The sequence below is a fragment of the Podarcis vaucheri genome, assembly GCF_965113315.1.
Source record: "Podarcis vaucheri genome assembly, chromosome: 13".
Classification (NCBI taxonomy): Eukaryota; Metazoa; Chordata; class Lepidosauria; order Squamata; family Lacertidae; genus Podarcis; species Podarcis vaucheri.
This window is the reverse complement of record NC_138751.1, coordinates 451,945-466,539: the sequence shown is the minus strand read 5'-3', so window position 1 is coordinate 466,539 and position 14,595 is coordinate 451,945. Positions and strand designations below refer to the sequence as shown.

Genomic DNA, 14,595 nt, shown 5'->3' with positions numbered 1-14,595 from the left:
TTAAAAAGCATTCCAGAAGTTTCTTCAATGTGTGGGAGTGCCAGCTTAACTGGAGTCAGCTGGAGATGCAGTTGAAAGGAGAAGACAGGAGTGCCTGGCGTGCTCTGGTCCAGGGGGTCGCGAAGAGTCAGACACGACTAAACAACAACAAATGAGTTTGCAGTTTGAGGCAGGAGGAGAGCACACATACGTTGATACTATGAATTTGCAGTATCAAGACTGTTTATCATAAGATTAAAAGTATACCGTGCCAATGAAGGAGAAGAACTGTAAATAGTTTTGTAAATAGTAGCAACTAACATGTTTGTAGTAGCTGAAAATGTTTGCATACAGTAATTCTTCACTGTGCATTTGAGTGTGTCTGCAGTTCTGTTGTCTGCCGCCAGGGAAACTCTGCTAGAGCTTTGGGAAGCAGTTATAGTCAGTAACCTCTAATACCCTGTTCGATCATAATATATATTTTGAAATTCCATACATAAATCTCTATGTGATGAAGCTCCCAGATTTTGATAGAGCTCAACAGCACACCTTCGGCCCCAGGGATTCAAATCCCCCCCACAGCACACTTTGCATGGATGTTTGTAAAGGCTGTTTGCTAAACACAATAAATCAAACGGACTCACTTTGCATGGAGGGCCATCTACTGATTTGTTGTGAATATGCTTCCTCCAGTTATGCCTTTTTAAACAAGGATCAGGCTGGTCCGAACTGCCCAGTCCTTTTTAAAATGTGGGCTTCAGAGTGGTTAGGGAAATGGAAGTAGCTTCTGGCAGATTTTTTTATTTTGGCTGTGTGTTTCTGGTTGACCCAAAAAGATGGCTGGCATAAGAGGTGGAGCAGATTTCATAGCTGGGCCAAACAAAATCCATCCCAGAAAATAGGCTTTTCAAATATCAGGTTGCCATAAAGATGTCCCTGAATGCCTGTCAACAAAGGCAATGAACCCTGAAGTAACACCCTCTGATCTAACTCCTCTCAGTTCTTCCTCTCACAAGCGTTAATAAGCATTTTTCAATAATTGGCAGCTTCATATCTTCCTGATGCTCTGATTCATCTCTCATTTCATTGCAGCTGGTGATAAATTAGAAATTGAGAGCAAAGGAAACCATGAAAAAATCTACATGAGGAAGCCATATGAATATTCAGAGAGTGGAGCGAACTTCACTCAGAGCTCCCATTCTACTTCTGATAAAAGAAATCCCTTTGGGATGAAACCAAACTACAAGAAAGAAGATTCCACCTAAACATTAGGAAGAACTTCCTGACAGTAAGAGCTGTTCGACAGTGGAATTTGCTGCCAAGGAGTGTGGTGGAGTCTCCTACTTTGGAGGTCTTTAAGCAGAGGCTTGACAACCATATGTCAGGAGTGCTCTGATGGTGTTTCCTGCTTGGCAGGGGGTTGGACTCGATGGCCCTTGTGGTCTCTTCCAACTCTAGGATTCTAGGATTCTATGATTTAAGTGCCTGGAATGTGGAAAGAGCTTCACCCACAAGGAAAGTCTCACTTCCCACCAAATAATTAATAAAGGGCAGAAACTATCCTTAGAATGCACGATGGGCTTTACTGCAAGAAGAGCACTTCTGTGACATCAGAGAATTCACAATGGGGGAAAACCATTTCAATACCAAGAGTGCAGAAAGAGCTTCACCTTGAAGCAAACACTCACTTCCCATCAAAGAATTCATATGACGGAGAAACCCTAATAGTGCTTGAAATGTGGAAAAAGCTTCACCTGGAATGAAAGTTTCACTTCCCATCAAGTAACTTGCAGCAGGGAATGTAATAGAATTATAAGATTTTAGTATTGGAAGGGATGCTGAGGATCATCTAATCCAATCCCTGGCAATGTTGTGATGTAGTGCCTGTTCCTCAAGGTTGCCCGGTGATCTTCATGGCTGAGAAGGGAAGCCAGATTTAAAATTATATTATGAGGCGTACTATCTCTGCTGGCTAAAGGAATGGATAACATTGAAAAGTACAGATATTTTAGACCTGGAAGGTCACGATAATAGATTTGGAATAGATTTGGATTGCATGCATATTTATGATATGAGAAGACCAAAGACATTTTATTTGTAAAATCTAATAAAAAATACTTATAAAAAAGAGAATGGATTTTAATACTACTACTAAGGTAAAGGTAAAGAACCCCATGGCAGTTAAGTCAGTTGACTATGGGGTTGTGGCGCTCATCTCGCTTTCAGGCTGAGGGAGCCGGCGTTTGTCCACAGATAGCCAGGATGACTAAACTGCTTCTGGCACAATGGAACACCGTGGCGGAAACCAGAGTGCACGGAAATGCCATTTACCTTCCCACCACAGCGGTACCTATTTATCTACTTGCACTGGCATGCTTTCAAACTGCTAGGTTGGCAGAAGCTGGGACAGAGTGAAAGGAGCTGACCTCATTGCAGGGATTTGAACCGCTGACCTTCTGATCAGCAAGTGCAAGATGCTCAGTGGTTTAGACCACAGCGCCACCCGCCACCTACTACTACTAATAATAATTTTGTTGTTGTTAAATTTATACCCCACCCATCTGGCTGGGTTTCCTGAGCCACTCTGGGAGCCTTAAAGGTAAAGGTAAAGGTACCCCTGCCCGTACGGGCCAGTCGTGTCCGACTCTAGGGTTGTGCGCCCATCTCACTTAAGAGGCCGGGGGCCAGCGCTGTCCGGAGACACTTCCGGGTCACGTGGCCAGTGTGACAAAGCTGCTTTGGCGAGCCAGCACCAGCGCAACACACGGAAATGCCGTTTACCTTCCCACTATAAAGTGGTCCCTATTGATCTACTTGCACTTGGACGTGCTTTCAAACTGCTACGTGGGCAGGAGCTGGGACCGAAAGACGGGAGCTCACCCCGCCGCGGGGATTCGAACCGCCGACCATGCGATCGGCAAGCCCTAGGCGCTGAGGTTTTACCCACAGCGCCACCCGCGTCCCTTACAGTACATATACAGTACAGTACATATAAAAAATTATAAAACATCAAAAACTAAAAACTTCCTGATACAGGACTGCCTTCAGATTTCTTCTAAAAGTTGTGTAGTTCTTTATCTCCTTGACATCTGAAGGGAGGGTCTTCCACAGGGCAGATGCCACTGCTGAGAAGGCCCTCTGCCTGGTTCCCTATAACCTCACTTCTCGCAGTGAGGGAAGCAGCAGAAGACCTTTGGAGCTGGACCTCAGTGTCTGGGCTGGACGATGGGGGTGGAGACGCTCCTTCAGATATACTGGGCCGAGGCTGTTTAGGGCTTTAAAGGTCAGCACCCACATTTTGAATTGTGCTCGGGAACATACTGGGAGCCAATGAAGATCCTTTAGCACCAGAGTTATATGATCCTGATGCCCACTCCCAGTCACCAGTCTAGCTGTAGAGCACATGGCAGTAGTCCAAGCAGGAGATAATTAGAGCATGCACCTCTCTGGTGAGACAGTCTGCGGACAGGGAGGGTCTCAGCCTGTGTACCAGGTGGAGCTGGGAGACAGCTGCCCTGGACACGGTGTTGACCAGCATCATCCAGGTCTTGCCCTCAGCGAGACTCTGGGAAGTTGTGCCTGCATTTGTGTCTGCTTAAAATTTGACCAACTTCCAGCTGGTCAACATCTTTCTTAAATTGTTTTGCCCAGAATTGGACACAGTATTCCAGGTGTGGCTTGACCAAGGTGGGACTATGACGTCCCTTGATCTGGACACTGGACTTCTGTGGACGCTGCCTAGAATAGCATTCACTTCTTCTCAGTTGCATCACACTGTGAACTCATGTGGAGCTTGGGGTCCACCAAGACCCCTCGATCTTTTCCCCATGCACTACTAGTAAGGCACGTGTCCCCCATCCTATATTTGTGCATCTGGTTCATGCCTATGGAAATTCATGTTGTCAGCTTGCCCCCAGTTCTCCAATCTGTAATGGTCATCCTGAATCCCGATTCTGTCTTCTGTGCCATTAGCTGCCCCTCCCAGTTTGTGCCTTCCCTCCCAGTTTGGTGTCATCTGCAAACTGGATGTGCATCCCCTCAATTCCTCCATCCAAGATCGACAGATGGAGCAAAACAGGCCCCGGACAGAGCCCTGCAGCCCCCCCCTCACAAATCCATGGCGTAACCCAGCGACGTAGCATGGGTTGTCAGCACTCGGGGCAAGGCAAGTAATTTGCGCCCCCTAACCCCTAACCTGCCGCCGCTGCCAGCTTCTTCTTGCTGCTGCCTGGTCTGGTCTGGTGTGGTTCTCTCCCGCGCTCAGCGCTGCGCTGGGCGGCCGCTGCACTGTCCCTCCCCCAGATAGTCCCTCGCTCTCTCTCCGCACCCCGGTGTGGCCGGCCCCCCCTGCACCCCCCACGCTATGCCACTGGCGTAACCTCATGGGGGGGGCGCAGTCGCCTCTCCTCATGAAGGATGTTTGGGGAGTTGGAAAAGGTTCACAAAAGGGCTGCCAAAATGATCAAGGCAGACTTGGCTATGAAGAAAGGTTGCAGCCTCTGGGGCTCTTTAGACTTTAGAGCAGGGGTTCCCAATTAGCTAATTACTGAGCCCCCCCCCCCAAATTTTCAAAATCCAATCCTGGCCTAGAGAAAGTGGAGGGAGAGTTGCATCTCCTGACAGTGGAACTCAAAGACATCCAAGGAGTCGGGATGTTGGAAGATTCAGGACAGGTAAAATTAAACGCAAGGCAGAGTTCACCTGTGGAACTCCCCGGCACAGGAGGGAGAGGGAGAGAGGGGGAGCTGGCTTGCCAAGGGTTAAAGGGGATTGAGTGGGATTCCTAGAGAGGAGAGGAAGTCAAGGCGGTGGGGTTGGGGGTTGGGGGGGATAAACTCCCGAGCCCCAGCCCCTCCCTCTCCGCCCTGCCTCAAAAGGAGGAGGGGCCTTTGTCTCTCTCTTCTGCACGTGCTGCATCCAGGGCGCCTCCGGGGAGCCGGTGAGTCTCTTCTCATCTTGCAAAGGGTGCAATGGGGAGAAGGGGGGGGTCCCCGGGATGCAGGGGGGGTCCAGTTGCTGGAAGGGGGAGCAGGGGGAGAGAGGGGCTCTGGCGCCCCAGTCCTGCAGATGTTCTGATATTTGGGGTACCAAATGTGAGCCCCTTGAATTGGGCCAGGAAATGAACTGGCCACCAAAGTTTGAGAGGGGAATTAGATGTGTTCTCAAGGTGGTGGGGCTTCAGTGAGGAGCCCCCCCCCATGGATGCCCCCTGGAGCTCCTTGGAGAAAAGGGGGAGAGAGAAAGACCACGAATCAAGAGAGGGGTCCTGCCCGCTGCATTTGGGCAGCTCCGCCTAGAGGACACTGCCATGGCCTCCTGGGGTCCAGAGCGTGGAGGACCCTGGCTGGAAAGGGATCCTGCTAGTCACTGAGGCCACACAGTGAGTGTGTTGGATCCAGGAGAATCCCCAGACAAAGCCAGCTGAGGGGAGGTCAAGCTACGTCACAGTATTATTATTATGGTTATGATTATCATTATCATTATTCATTACCCGCCCTTCACCGTAAGCCCCCACAGCAGTTGACAACATTAAAATGCTAATTAAAATTCAGTAATAAAACTCAATATTGCACTTGCTTCTTAGTGCTGTCCTTTGGTCCATCCCATTTCATCCTCAGGGGCTCGGCCAGATCAGGATCTGACCCTCAGAACAGATAAAAAGGGATCCCACCCCAGGAGTCTGTCTGGAGGATGTTGGAGATGCACAGTGCTAGAAAAGGAGACAGAAGCAGAAAAGGAGAGTGCCCTGAAATGGGGGTGGGAGGCAGAGCAACTCTTGAGGAGCCCCACTCTGGCCTAGTGCCCACATTACACTCGGAACAAAGGAATCATTGTTCTGACTTCATTCCTGGGCTGAAAACACTGAGAGGCAGGAGCCACCAGGCTGATTCATCTCACAGAAACCGCTTCATTTGCCTCCACTTCTGGCCTGGTCACTTTCCTTCCAGGAGGGCGAGAGGATTTCTTCTTCTTCTCCTCCTTTCTTCCCCCTTTCCTTCTTTAAGAAAGCTCAGAGTCTGGCCTGTGATGTACTCATACTCTGGTTCCTAGCAAGACTCATCCACACTTGCTCAGGAGACCTTCTTCTTCTGACCGTGTACCAATTTCCAAAAAGGAATGTGTTTGCTTTGCAGTATTTAGCAGCACCTCTAAATCAGACAGACAGAACTTGGTCAAAGAAAAGATGGACTTCTTCCTAAAGATGGATGAGGAAGACTTAGCGGACCCTGGAGCAGGAAGAGGCCATGGCATTGACAATGGGAGCAGTGGGGGATTCTGGGAAAGCTCTGGGCGGAAGATCCTGGGAGAGGAGGACACCCTTCGCTCAGAGGCGCAGAGCCGGCAGTTGAGGCAGTCCTGTCACCAGGAGGCTGAAGGACCACGAAAGGTTTGCAGCCGACTCTACCGCTTTGACCATCAATGGCTGAAGCCAGAAAGGCACACGAAAGCTGAGATGCTGGACCTGGTGATCTTGGAGCAGTTCCTGGCTGTCCTTCCAGCGGAGATGGAGAGCTGGGTGAGGGAATGCGGAGCGGAGACCAGCTCCCAGGCAGTGGCCCTGGCCGAAGGTTTCCTCCTGAGTCAGGCGGAGGAGAGGAAGCAGGTGAGAGAGACATTTCTCTGGATGCTCCCAAGGGGTTCCAAACAGGAGGGAGAAGATCCCTAAATCCCATCCTTTTTTGGGAATGACATTGGCTACCCCTCAAGTTTTTGTCCCAGCCATTCCTTTTCTCACCCATCTCCACATTCTCTATTACAAATTTTTGTTGGTCTTTCAGGGAAAGGATCTGTTGGCAGAAACGGGATCAGATTCCTCTGAGGCAGAGAGGACTTTGCTGGACACCAGAGAGAGGCCGCTGGGTAAGGAGGAAGGAAGTTTTCTTCTTTTGATTCCATTTGGTTGATTCTGAAACTAATTTGTGGGTTCTGTCAGTGTTTTGGGGATGACACTTGGGGCCAAGAGGCCAAAGAAGATCAGATATATTTCAGCATAACTAAATTATGAAATGGGGGCAAACTCCCAAATGCACCTCTGGGAGAAGCATCCTGCACTCCTGTCTCCCCACTTCCCTTTGTCTCTCGCAGGTGAAGGAAGGATGCCGGCAAGACCTCCTCCTCCATCTCTTCCTCCTGGTGGAGGGGAAGCAGCGGCTGAGGAACCGGATCAGGTAGGGGGAAGGAGCCTTGGGGGGAAAGAGGCTGGGGGGGGGGAGACAGGGGATTCTGAGACTTGCATAGACATATTGATCTGAATAAAACAAGGTGGAGTTCCACCCATTTTCACCGAGTCATACCTATCATTAAAATACACTATTAAAAAATTCCATTAAAGCATTAAAATAAGCACCAATAATCAGAATGTGCAGCCGACCAATCTGATTACAACTACCCAGGCAGGAAGCAAAAAAGCAACGTGCAGGCAATGATTTTTATGATTCCTAAGAGAAGGATATTTTTCTTTCAGAGCTCAGTTTCTTTTGAAGATGTCGCTGTTTGTTTCACGGAGGAGGAGTGGGCGTTGCTGGATCCTGCCCAGAGAGCTCTGCATAAGGAAGTCATGGAGGAGACTTGTAGGGCCATGATCTCTCTGGGTAAAGTTCCCTCTTGGGTCATAATATCTGTTTTGGAATTAAATAGATATTTCACCGTGACAAACCTCCCATATTTGGATGGATCCCAACGTTGCCACCTAGAGCAATTGGGATTCTCACACCCCCACAGCTCACCTTGCATGGAGGGCTAGGGACTGTTTTGTCTGTGGATATTGTTCCTCTGCTTCTGTCTTTTTGCACAAGGATCAGGATGTGGATAGGCTTTCTGAGTGTTTTGAACCTTTGAACCAATCAGTTGTTCCCTATCCAGTTCTAAACTGTAGCTTCTGGCTTAGGAACAGCTTCTTTCTTTCTTTCTTTCTTTCTTTCTTTCTTTCTTTCTTTCTTTCTTTCTTTCTTCCCTATTTACATTTGTAAATCTGTGGACTTTTCTTCATCTATTGCTGTCTCAGGTTTCCCCCCCAACAGATTCTGTCCATTCTCTAATCTGCAGTCTCTCTCAAACCTCTCAAGCCATTCTGCACATTTCATCTCTTAGCTGCTGGTTATGGCATATCAAAAATCAAAAGGCATTCCGTGTTATTTTTGCTATGATTTACTAATTATGATTTATTAGTTTTTCTCCCTTGACCATCTCCACTTCTCTGCACTTATAAAAAGTTACCGTCGGTTTTCAATCCGTTCTGCATAGGAAAAACAAACGGAGAAAGGATATTTATCAACAGTGTAGCTTTGAAGTTAAAGGCAGAGTCTCAGAACTATATATTCATTTTAATCTTTTGAAATCACCAATAGTTAGTTTTGAGCTTTTTTGATCTATTTTCCAAACCCATTTAGAATTCTGTCATTACACAGCAATTTAATTCTCCCCTGGACGCTAGGTAATTGGTAGACAGAGAATCCAATTCATATTCAAATAGAGTTCTGACCTTGCAGATGGAGTTGGTTCAATGATTGCGCCAAAGAAATGTCACCCCTGAAAAGAACAGGCTTTTTGAATATGAATTTCCCATAAATATGTCAGTGAATGTCAGTCAGCAAAGGCAGTGAACTCTGCAGTAAGACTTCCCATCTAACTCCCTTCAGATCTTCCCTTATCACAAATGTTCATTTGCATTATTCAAAAACTGGGAACTCGTTTCTTTCTTGGGCTCTGATCTGTTCCTCCCTTCATTGCAGATGGTGATGAATCAGAAATTAAGAACAAGGGACAACAGGACAAAATCCACACAGTGGAGAAGCCACATCCAGATTTGGAACATGGAGAGAACTTCAGTCAGGGCTCCCATGCCACTTCCCATCAAATAAATCCTATTGGGAAGAAACCCTTTCAGTGTTTGGAATGTGGAAAGAGCTTCAATCACAGCTCACATCTCAAAGACCATCAAAGAATTCATTCCGGGGAGAAACCATATCAGTGCTTGAAGTGTGGGAAGTCTTTTTCTACAAGCAAATGCTTCCGTCGACATCAGAGGATTCACAGCGGGGAGAAACCCTTTCAGTGTTTGGAATGTGGGAAGAGCTTCTCCAGGAAGGAGAGTCTCACTTCCCATCAAAGAATTCATACAGGGGAGAAGCCGTATCAGTGCCTGGAATGTGAGAAGTTCTTTACTACAAGAGGAAACTTACATAAACACAAGCGAATTCACAGTGGGGAGAAACCATATCAGTGCTTGGAATGTGGAAAGAGCTTCAGTCAGATGGCAAGTCTCATTTCTCATCAAACAATTCATAAAGGGGAGAAGCCATATAAGTGCTTGCAATGTGGAAAAAGCTTCGGTCGGAGGTCCTATCTCTCTTCCCATGAAAGAATTCATAGAGGGGAGAAACGATATAAGTGCTTGGAATGTGGGGAGTCTTTTCCTACAAGCAAATACTTCCGTCGACATCAGATTATTCACAGCAGAGAGAAACCATACCAGTGTGTGGAATGTGGGAAGAGCTTCTCCAGGAGGGACAATCTCACTTATCACCTCAGAATACATACAGGGGAGAGACCATTTCAGTGCTTGGAATGCACAAAATGCTTTACTACACGAAATTTATTTCATCAACATCAGAGAATTCACACTGGGGAGAAACCATTTCAATGCCAAGAGTGTGGAAAGAGCTATAGATGGAGATCCCATTTCACTTCCCACCAAAGAATTCATACAGGGGAGAAACTATTTCAGTGCCTGGAATGTGAGAAGTTCTTTACTACAAGAAGAGACTTGCAACAACATAAGAGAATTCACAGTGGCGAGAAACCATATCAGTGCTTAGAGTGTGGGAGGAGCTTCAGGCGGAACGACCATCTCACTTCCCATCAAATAATTCATACAGGGGAGAAACCATTTCAGTGTCTGGAATGTGGAAAGAGCTTCAATCGGAGGTCATGTCTCACTTCCCATCAAAGAATTCATACTGGGGAGAAACCATATAAGTGCTTGGAATGTGGGGAGTCCTTTCCTACAAGCAAATACTTCCGTCGACATCAGAGTATTCACAGCGGAGAGAAACCGTACCAGTGTGTGGAATGTGGGAAGACTTTCTTCAGGAAGGACAGTCTCACTTCTCACCTCAGAATTCATACAGGGGAGAAGCCGTATCAGTGCTTGGAATGCACAAAGTGCTTTGCTGGAAGAAGAGACTTGCAACAACACAAGAGAATTCACACTGGGGAGAAACCATATCAGTGCTTAGAGTGCGGGAAGAGCTTCAGTCAGAGGGCCAATCTCCATTCCCATCAAAGGGTTCATACGGGGGAGAAACCATATCAGTGCATGGAATGTGGGAAGAGCTTCAGTCGGAGCTCAAGTCTCACTTCCCATCAAAGAATTCACAGTGGGGAGAAACCATATCAGTGCTTAGAATGCAAGAAGAGGTTTACTACAAGCACACACGTCCGTCGTCATCAGAAAATTCACACTGGGGAGAAACCATTTCAATGCCAAGAGTGTGGAAAGAGCTTCAGTCGCAGGTCTCATCTCACTTTCCACCAAAGAATTCATACAACGGAGAATCCCAAATAGTGCTTGGAATGTGGAAAGAGATTCACCTGGAATAAATATTTCACGTTTTCAAAAAGGGGAAAAGAGAGGACCCAAATAATTACCGCCCAGTCAGTCTGACATCAATAGCAGGGAAGATTCTGGAGCAGATCATTAAGCAAACAGTCTGTGAGCACCTACAAAGGAATGCTGTGATCACCAATAGTCAGCATGGATTTCTGAAAAATAAGTCATGTCAGACTAACCTGATCTCGTTTTTTGACAGAATTACAAGCCTGGTAGATGAAGGGAACGCAGTGGATGTAGCCTACCTTGATTTCAGCAAGGCATTTGACAAGGTGCCCCATGATATTCTTGTAAAGAAGCTGGTAAAATGCGGTCTTGACTATGCTACCACTCAGTGGATTTGTAACTGGCTGACTGACCGAACCCAAAGGGTGCTCATCAATGGCTCCTCTTCATCCTGGAGAAGAGTGACTAGTGGGGTGCCACAGGGTTCTGTCTTGGGCCCGGTCTTATTCAACATCTTTATCAACGACTTGGATGATGGACTCAAGGGCATCCTGATCAAATTTGCAGATGACACCAAACTGGGAGGGGTGGCTAACACCCCAGAGGACAGGATCACACTTCAAAACGACCTTGACAGATTAGAGAACTGGGCAAAAATAAACAAGATGAATTTTAACAGGGAGAAATGTAAAGTATTGCACTTGGGCAAAAAAAATGAGAGGCACAAATACAAGATGGGTGACACCTGGCTTGAGAGCAGTACATGTGAAAAGGATCTAGGAGTCTTGGTTGACCACAAACTTGACATGAGCCAACAGTGTGACGCGGCAGCTAAAAAAGCCAATGCAATTCTGGGCTGCATCAATAGGAGTATAGCATCTAGATCAAGGGAAGTAATAGTGCCACTGTATTCTGCTCTGGTCAGACCTCACCTGGAGTACTGTGTCCAGTTCTGGGCACCACAATTCAAGAAGGACACTGACCAACTGGAACGTGTCCAGAGGAGGGCAACCAAAATGGTCAAAGGCCTGGAAACGATGCCTTATGAGGAACGGCTAAGGGAGCTGGGCATGTTTAGCCTGGAGAAGAGGAGGTTAAGGGGTGATATGATAGCCATGTTCAAATATATAAAAGGATGTCACATAGAGGAGGGAGAAAGGTTGTTTTCTGCTGCTCCGGAGAAGCGGACACGGAGCAATGGATCCAAACTACAAGAAAGAAGATTCCACCTAAACATTAGGAAGACCTTCCTGACAGTAAGAGCTGTTCGACAGTGGAATTTGCTGCCAAGGAGTGTGGTGGAGTCTCCTCCTTTGGAGGTCTTTAAGCAGAGGCTTGACAACCATATGTCAGGAGTGCTCTGATGGTGTTTCCTGCTTGGCAGGGGGTTGGACTCGATGGCCCTTGTGGTCTCTTCCAACTCTATGATTCTATGATTCTATGATTCTACGTCCCATGAAGCATCTGGTGGGGCTGGGGCCATTTCATCCATCTCAAGGCCTCCACCTGCACTCTCAAAGCATCCCCACCCACCCAGTTTGCATGTGACTAGAGGTGGGCGTGACCTCACCTGCCCAGGTAACAAAGAGCAGGACTGGTCAGCCAGTCTCTCTCTCTGACTACTTTCATCAAAGAAGCAACATCTGCTTAGCCTAAGATGCCCTCTTGGCTTGTATCCTAGAGAGGACAAAGGGACTGTCTCCTTATGGGATAGTTTCCAGGTGTGCATTACTTTTCTAAACTAAGTCTGCCTTCTGGGATCCAATTGTGAACAGAATGTGAATGAGTAAACTCTTTATACTTTTACAGAAGACTGTGTTGTGTCTTATCTTTTATGAGGGACTAAAGGGGACATTACAAATGAAACTTATTCTAGAGGCTTTAGCGAGCCTGAGCAAACGCATGTGCTGTGAGTTTAAAAAGGGGAATGTTACTCTGCTAAATTGTGGAACTTGTTAACACAAGTTGGAAAGGATATAATCAAACAATATATCCTCTCCTGCATCCCTGAACATTCCCACACTAACTACCGGCCGGTTGCTCATCTCCCTTTCCTGGGCAAGCTTCTGGAGTGGGTGGTTGTGGGCCAGATCCAGGGGCTCTTGGAGGAAACTGATTTTCTACATCCATTTCAATCAGGGTTTAGGTCCAGTTTTGGCACAGAAACTGCTTTGGTAGCCCTGAAGGATGACTTCTCTCAAGAGAGAGACACAGGGGAACTTGTCCCTGTTAATTCCCCTCAGCCTCTCAGCGGCTTTCGATACAACTGACCATTGTCTCCTTCTGGAGTGGCTGTCCGAACTGGTCCTACTTGGATGGTCATTCCCAGAGGGGGATGCTTGGCAAATGCTTTTCAGACCTTGGCCTCTAGGAGTTTGCTGCTGTGCAGGAGGCGGTGATAGCCGCCAACTAGGATGGCTTTCAAAGAGGATGAGAGACATTCGTGGAGGGGAGGGATATGGAGGCCCCTTCTAGCCAGGCTGGTTCTGCTGTGCCTTCCCAGCTGGAGCCAGTTACGCTTCTGAAGCTCTTTTGCTGGAATCCCCAGGAGGGGAGAAGAGGGCTCTTGTCTTGGGATCTCGCTTGTGGGTTTGCCATAATGGGCATCTGCTTGGCCACTGTGAGGACAGGAGGCGGGGCCTGTGGGGCCCGATCCAGCAGCTGCGGGACTCTTCCGATGTTCTCCTCAGATGTCAGCCACATTGGAGTTTAGTGTGGATTTGAAGCTCCTCCTCTCTTGCCTCAGGATAAATATAAAGGAAGGAGGGGCGGGGTGGGGGGGTGGAGAGGACCTCTCCCCGCTTCTCTCCTCATCCTAGGAGGTGTGCGGGGAGGGGGAGGGTCATCAATCGCAGGGCACTCAAAGGGACCCCCAGATGTGGGAGGTGACCCCCGAGGGCTGGAGCCCGGGGCTGGGCTGGCTCCCTCCGCCACCCGTCCACTGGGCACACACAGGCGCGCTCTCTGCCCACGTTGGCAGGACCGGTGGGCTTCTTTTCTGGCGGAGCCTCCGTCTCCCCACAAACCCGTTTTCACGTGTCCGGGGGGGCGCGCGCTCTTCCCGCATCCTCCTCCAGTTCCCTTTCCGTCCAGCCAGGCTCCGGGCGGCTCCATTGATGCTGCTGCTGCTGCTGCCGCGCCCCCCTCGAAGCTGGACCAGCTGCTCCGGCAATAATGGATACAACTTTTATTTATAGAGATATCTATGGACCCCTGGCAGGGACCCACCTCGCCGCCCCCCAGCAGCGGCCCTGCCTGCCTTGCCCTCGCTAACTGAAATATACTCAGAGTCGCAAAGTGATTTCATGCTCTTTATTCAGCTCATAGTGGTGAGGAGGAATGAATGAAAGTCCCCTCACAGTATCTGCTTTATATACATTATTTACACAATGGGCTGCACATGATTGGCTAATTCCGGAATTCTACTGTAAGCCAATCAGGTTGTGGATTCACTTCAATCTGGAGCAGGATTGGGTGGTTCCTGCCAGCCAATCATACTGCTGCATTGTTCTAGGACCAATCAGACTGCTGCATTCTGAATCCTATTGTTCTAGGACTAATCAGACTGCTTCAGTTTGGATCCTATTGAACTCAGTACATAACACCCCTCCCCTCTAAGTTCCAGTCCGGCCCGGGAGGTCGCATTCATAGTCCTCGAGGTACGCCGGCAGCCTACGTGTGCGTTGCGGCCTGGGGTGTTCCCTGGTCCGGGCTCCAGGTTCTGGCTCGTGTTCCAAGGATGCTGGCTGTGATGGGGCTGTTTGGTCTGGTGCAACCGGCTCGCTCAGTCGTGGTTCTGGTTCTGGTGTCCTTTCGGCCTCACGGGTCCTCTCTGTATTTGCTGATTCTGCCTCTCCTGCTGGCCCCTCCTGTTCTATGGGCCTCACTGCCCCGCTGTTCCCTTGGGACTCCTCTGACCTGTCCTCCTCCTGGGTTTCTCCTGGGAATCGTCGCCATATCTGGTCGCAGTGGCGGCGCCAGCATTGTCCCCCATCCGTTAGCACCTCGTACGACACTGGGCCAGTGACCCTGGTGACTGTGGCGGGTACCCATGCTGG

At 48.4% G+C, this 14,595-nt stretch overlaps 1 protein-coding gene across 3 annotated transcripts in view; it reads left to right on the top strand.

Moving 5' to 3' along the window:
* The window catches only part of LOC309517927 (uncharacterized protein), a 71,198-nt gene that overhangs the window by 27,782 nt on the left and 28,821 nt on the right, over positions 1-14,595 (top strand). Inside the window, exons 4-6 of one of the 3 annotated variants that reach the window (XM_082197564.1) lie at positions 7,066-7,148; positions 7,445-7,571; positions 8,712-10,584. The exons of 1 other annotated variant lie outside the window; for it this stretch is intronic. In XM_082197564.1, coding sequence (XP_082053690.1) covers positions 7,066-7,148; positions 7,445-7,571; positions 8,712-10,546 — 2,045 coding nt within the window. In that variant the 3' untranslated portion in view covers positions 10,547-10,584. Of the gene's footprint in view, positions 1-7,065; positions 7,149-7,444; positions 7,572-8,711; positions 10,585-14,595 lie in introns of those variants that run through there. One more of the 3 variants, XM_082197563.1, reaches the window with a different exon arrangement.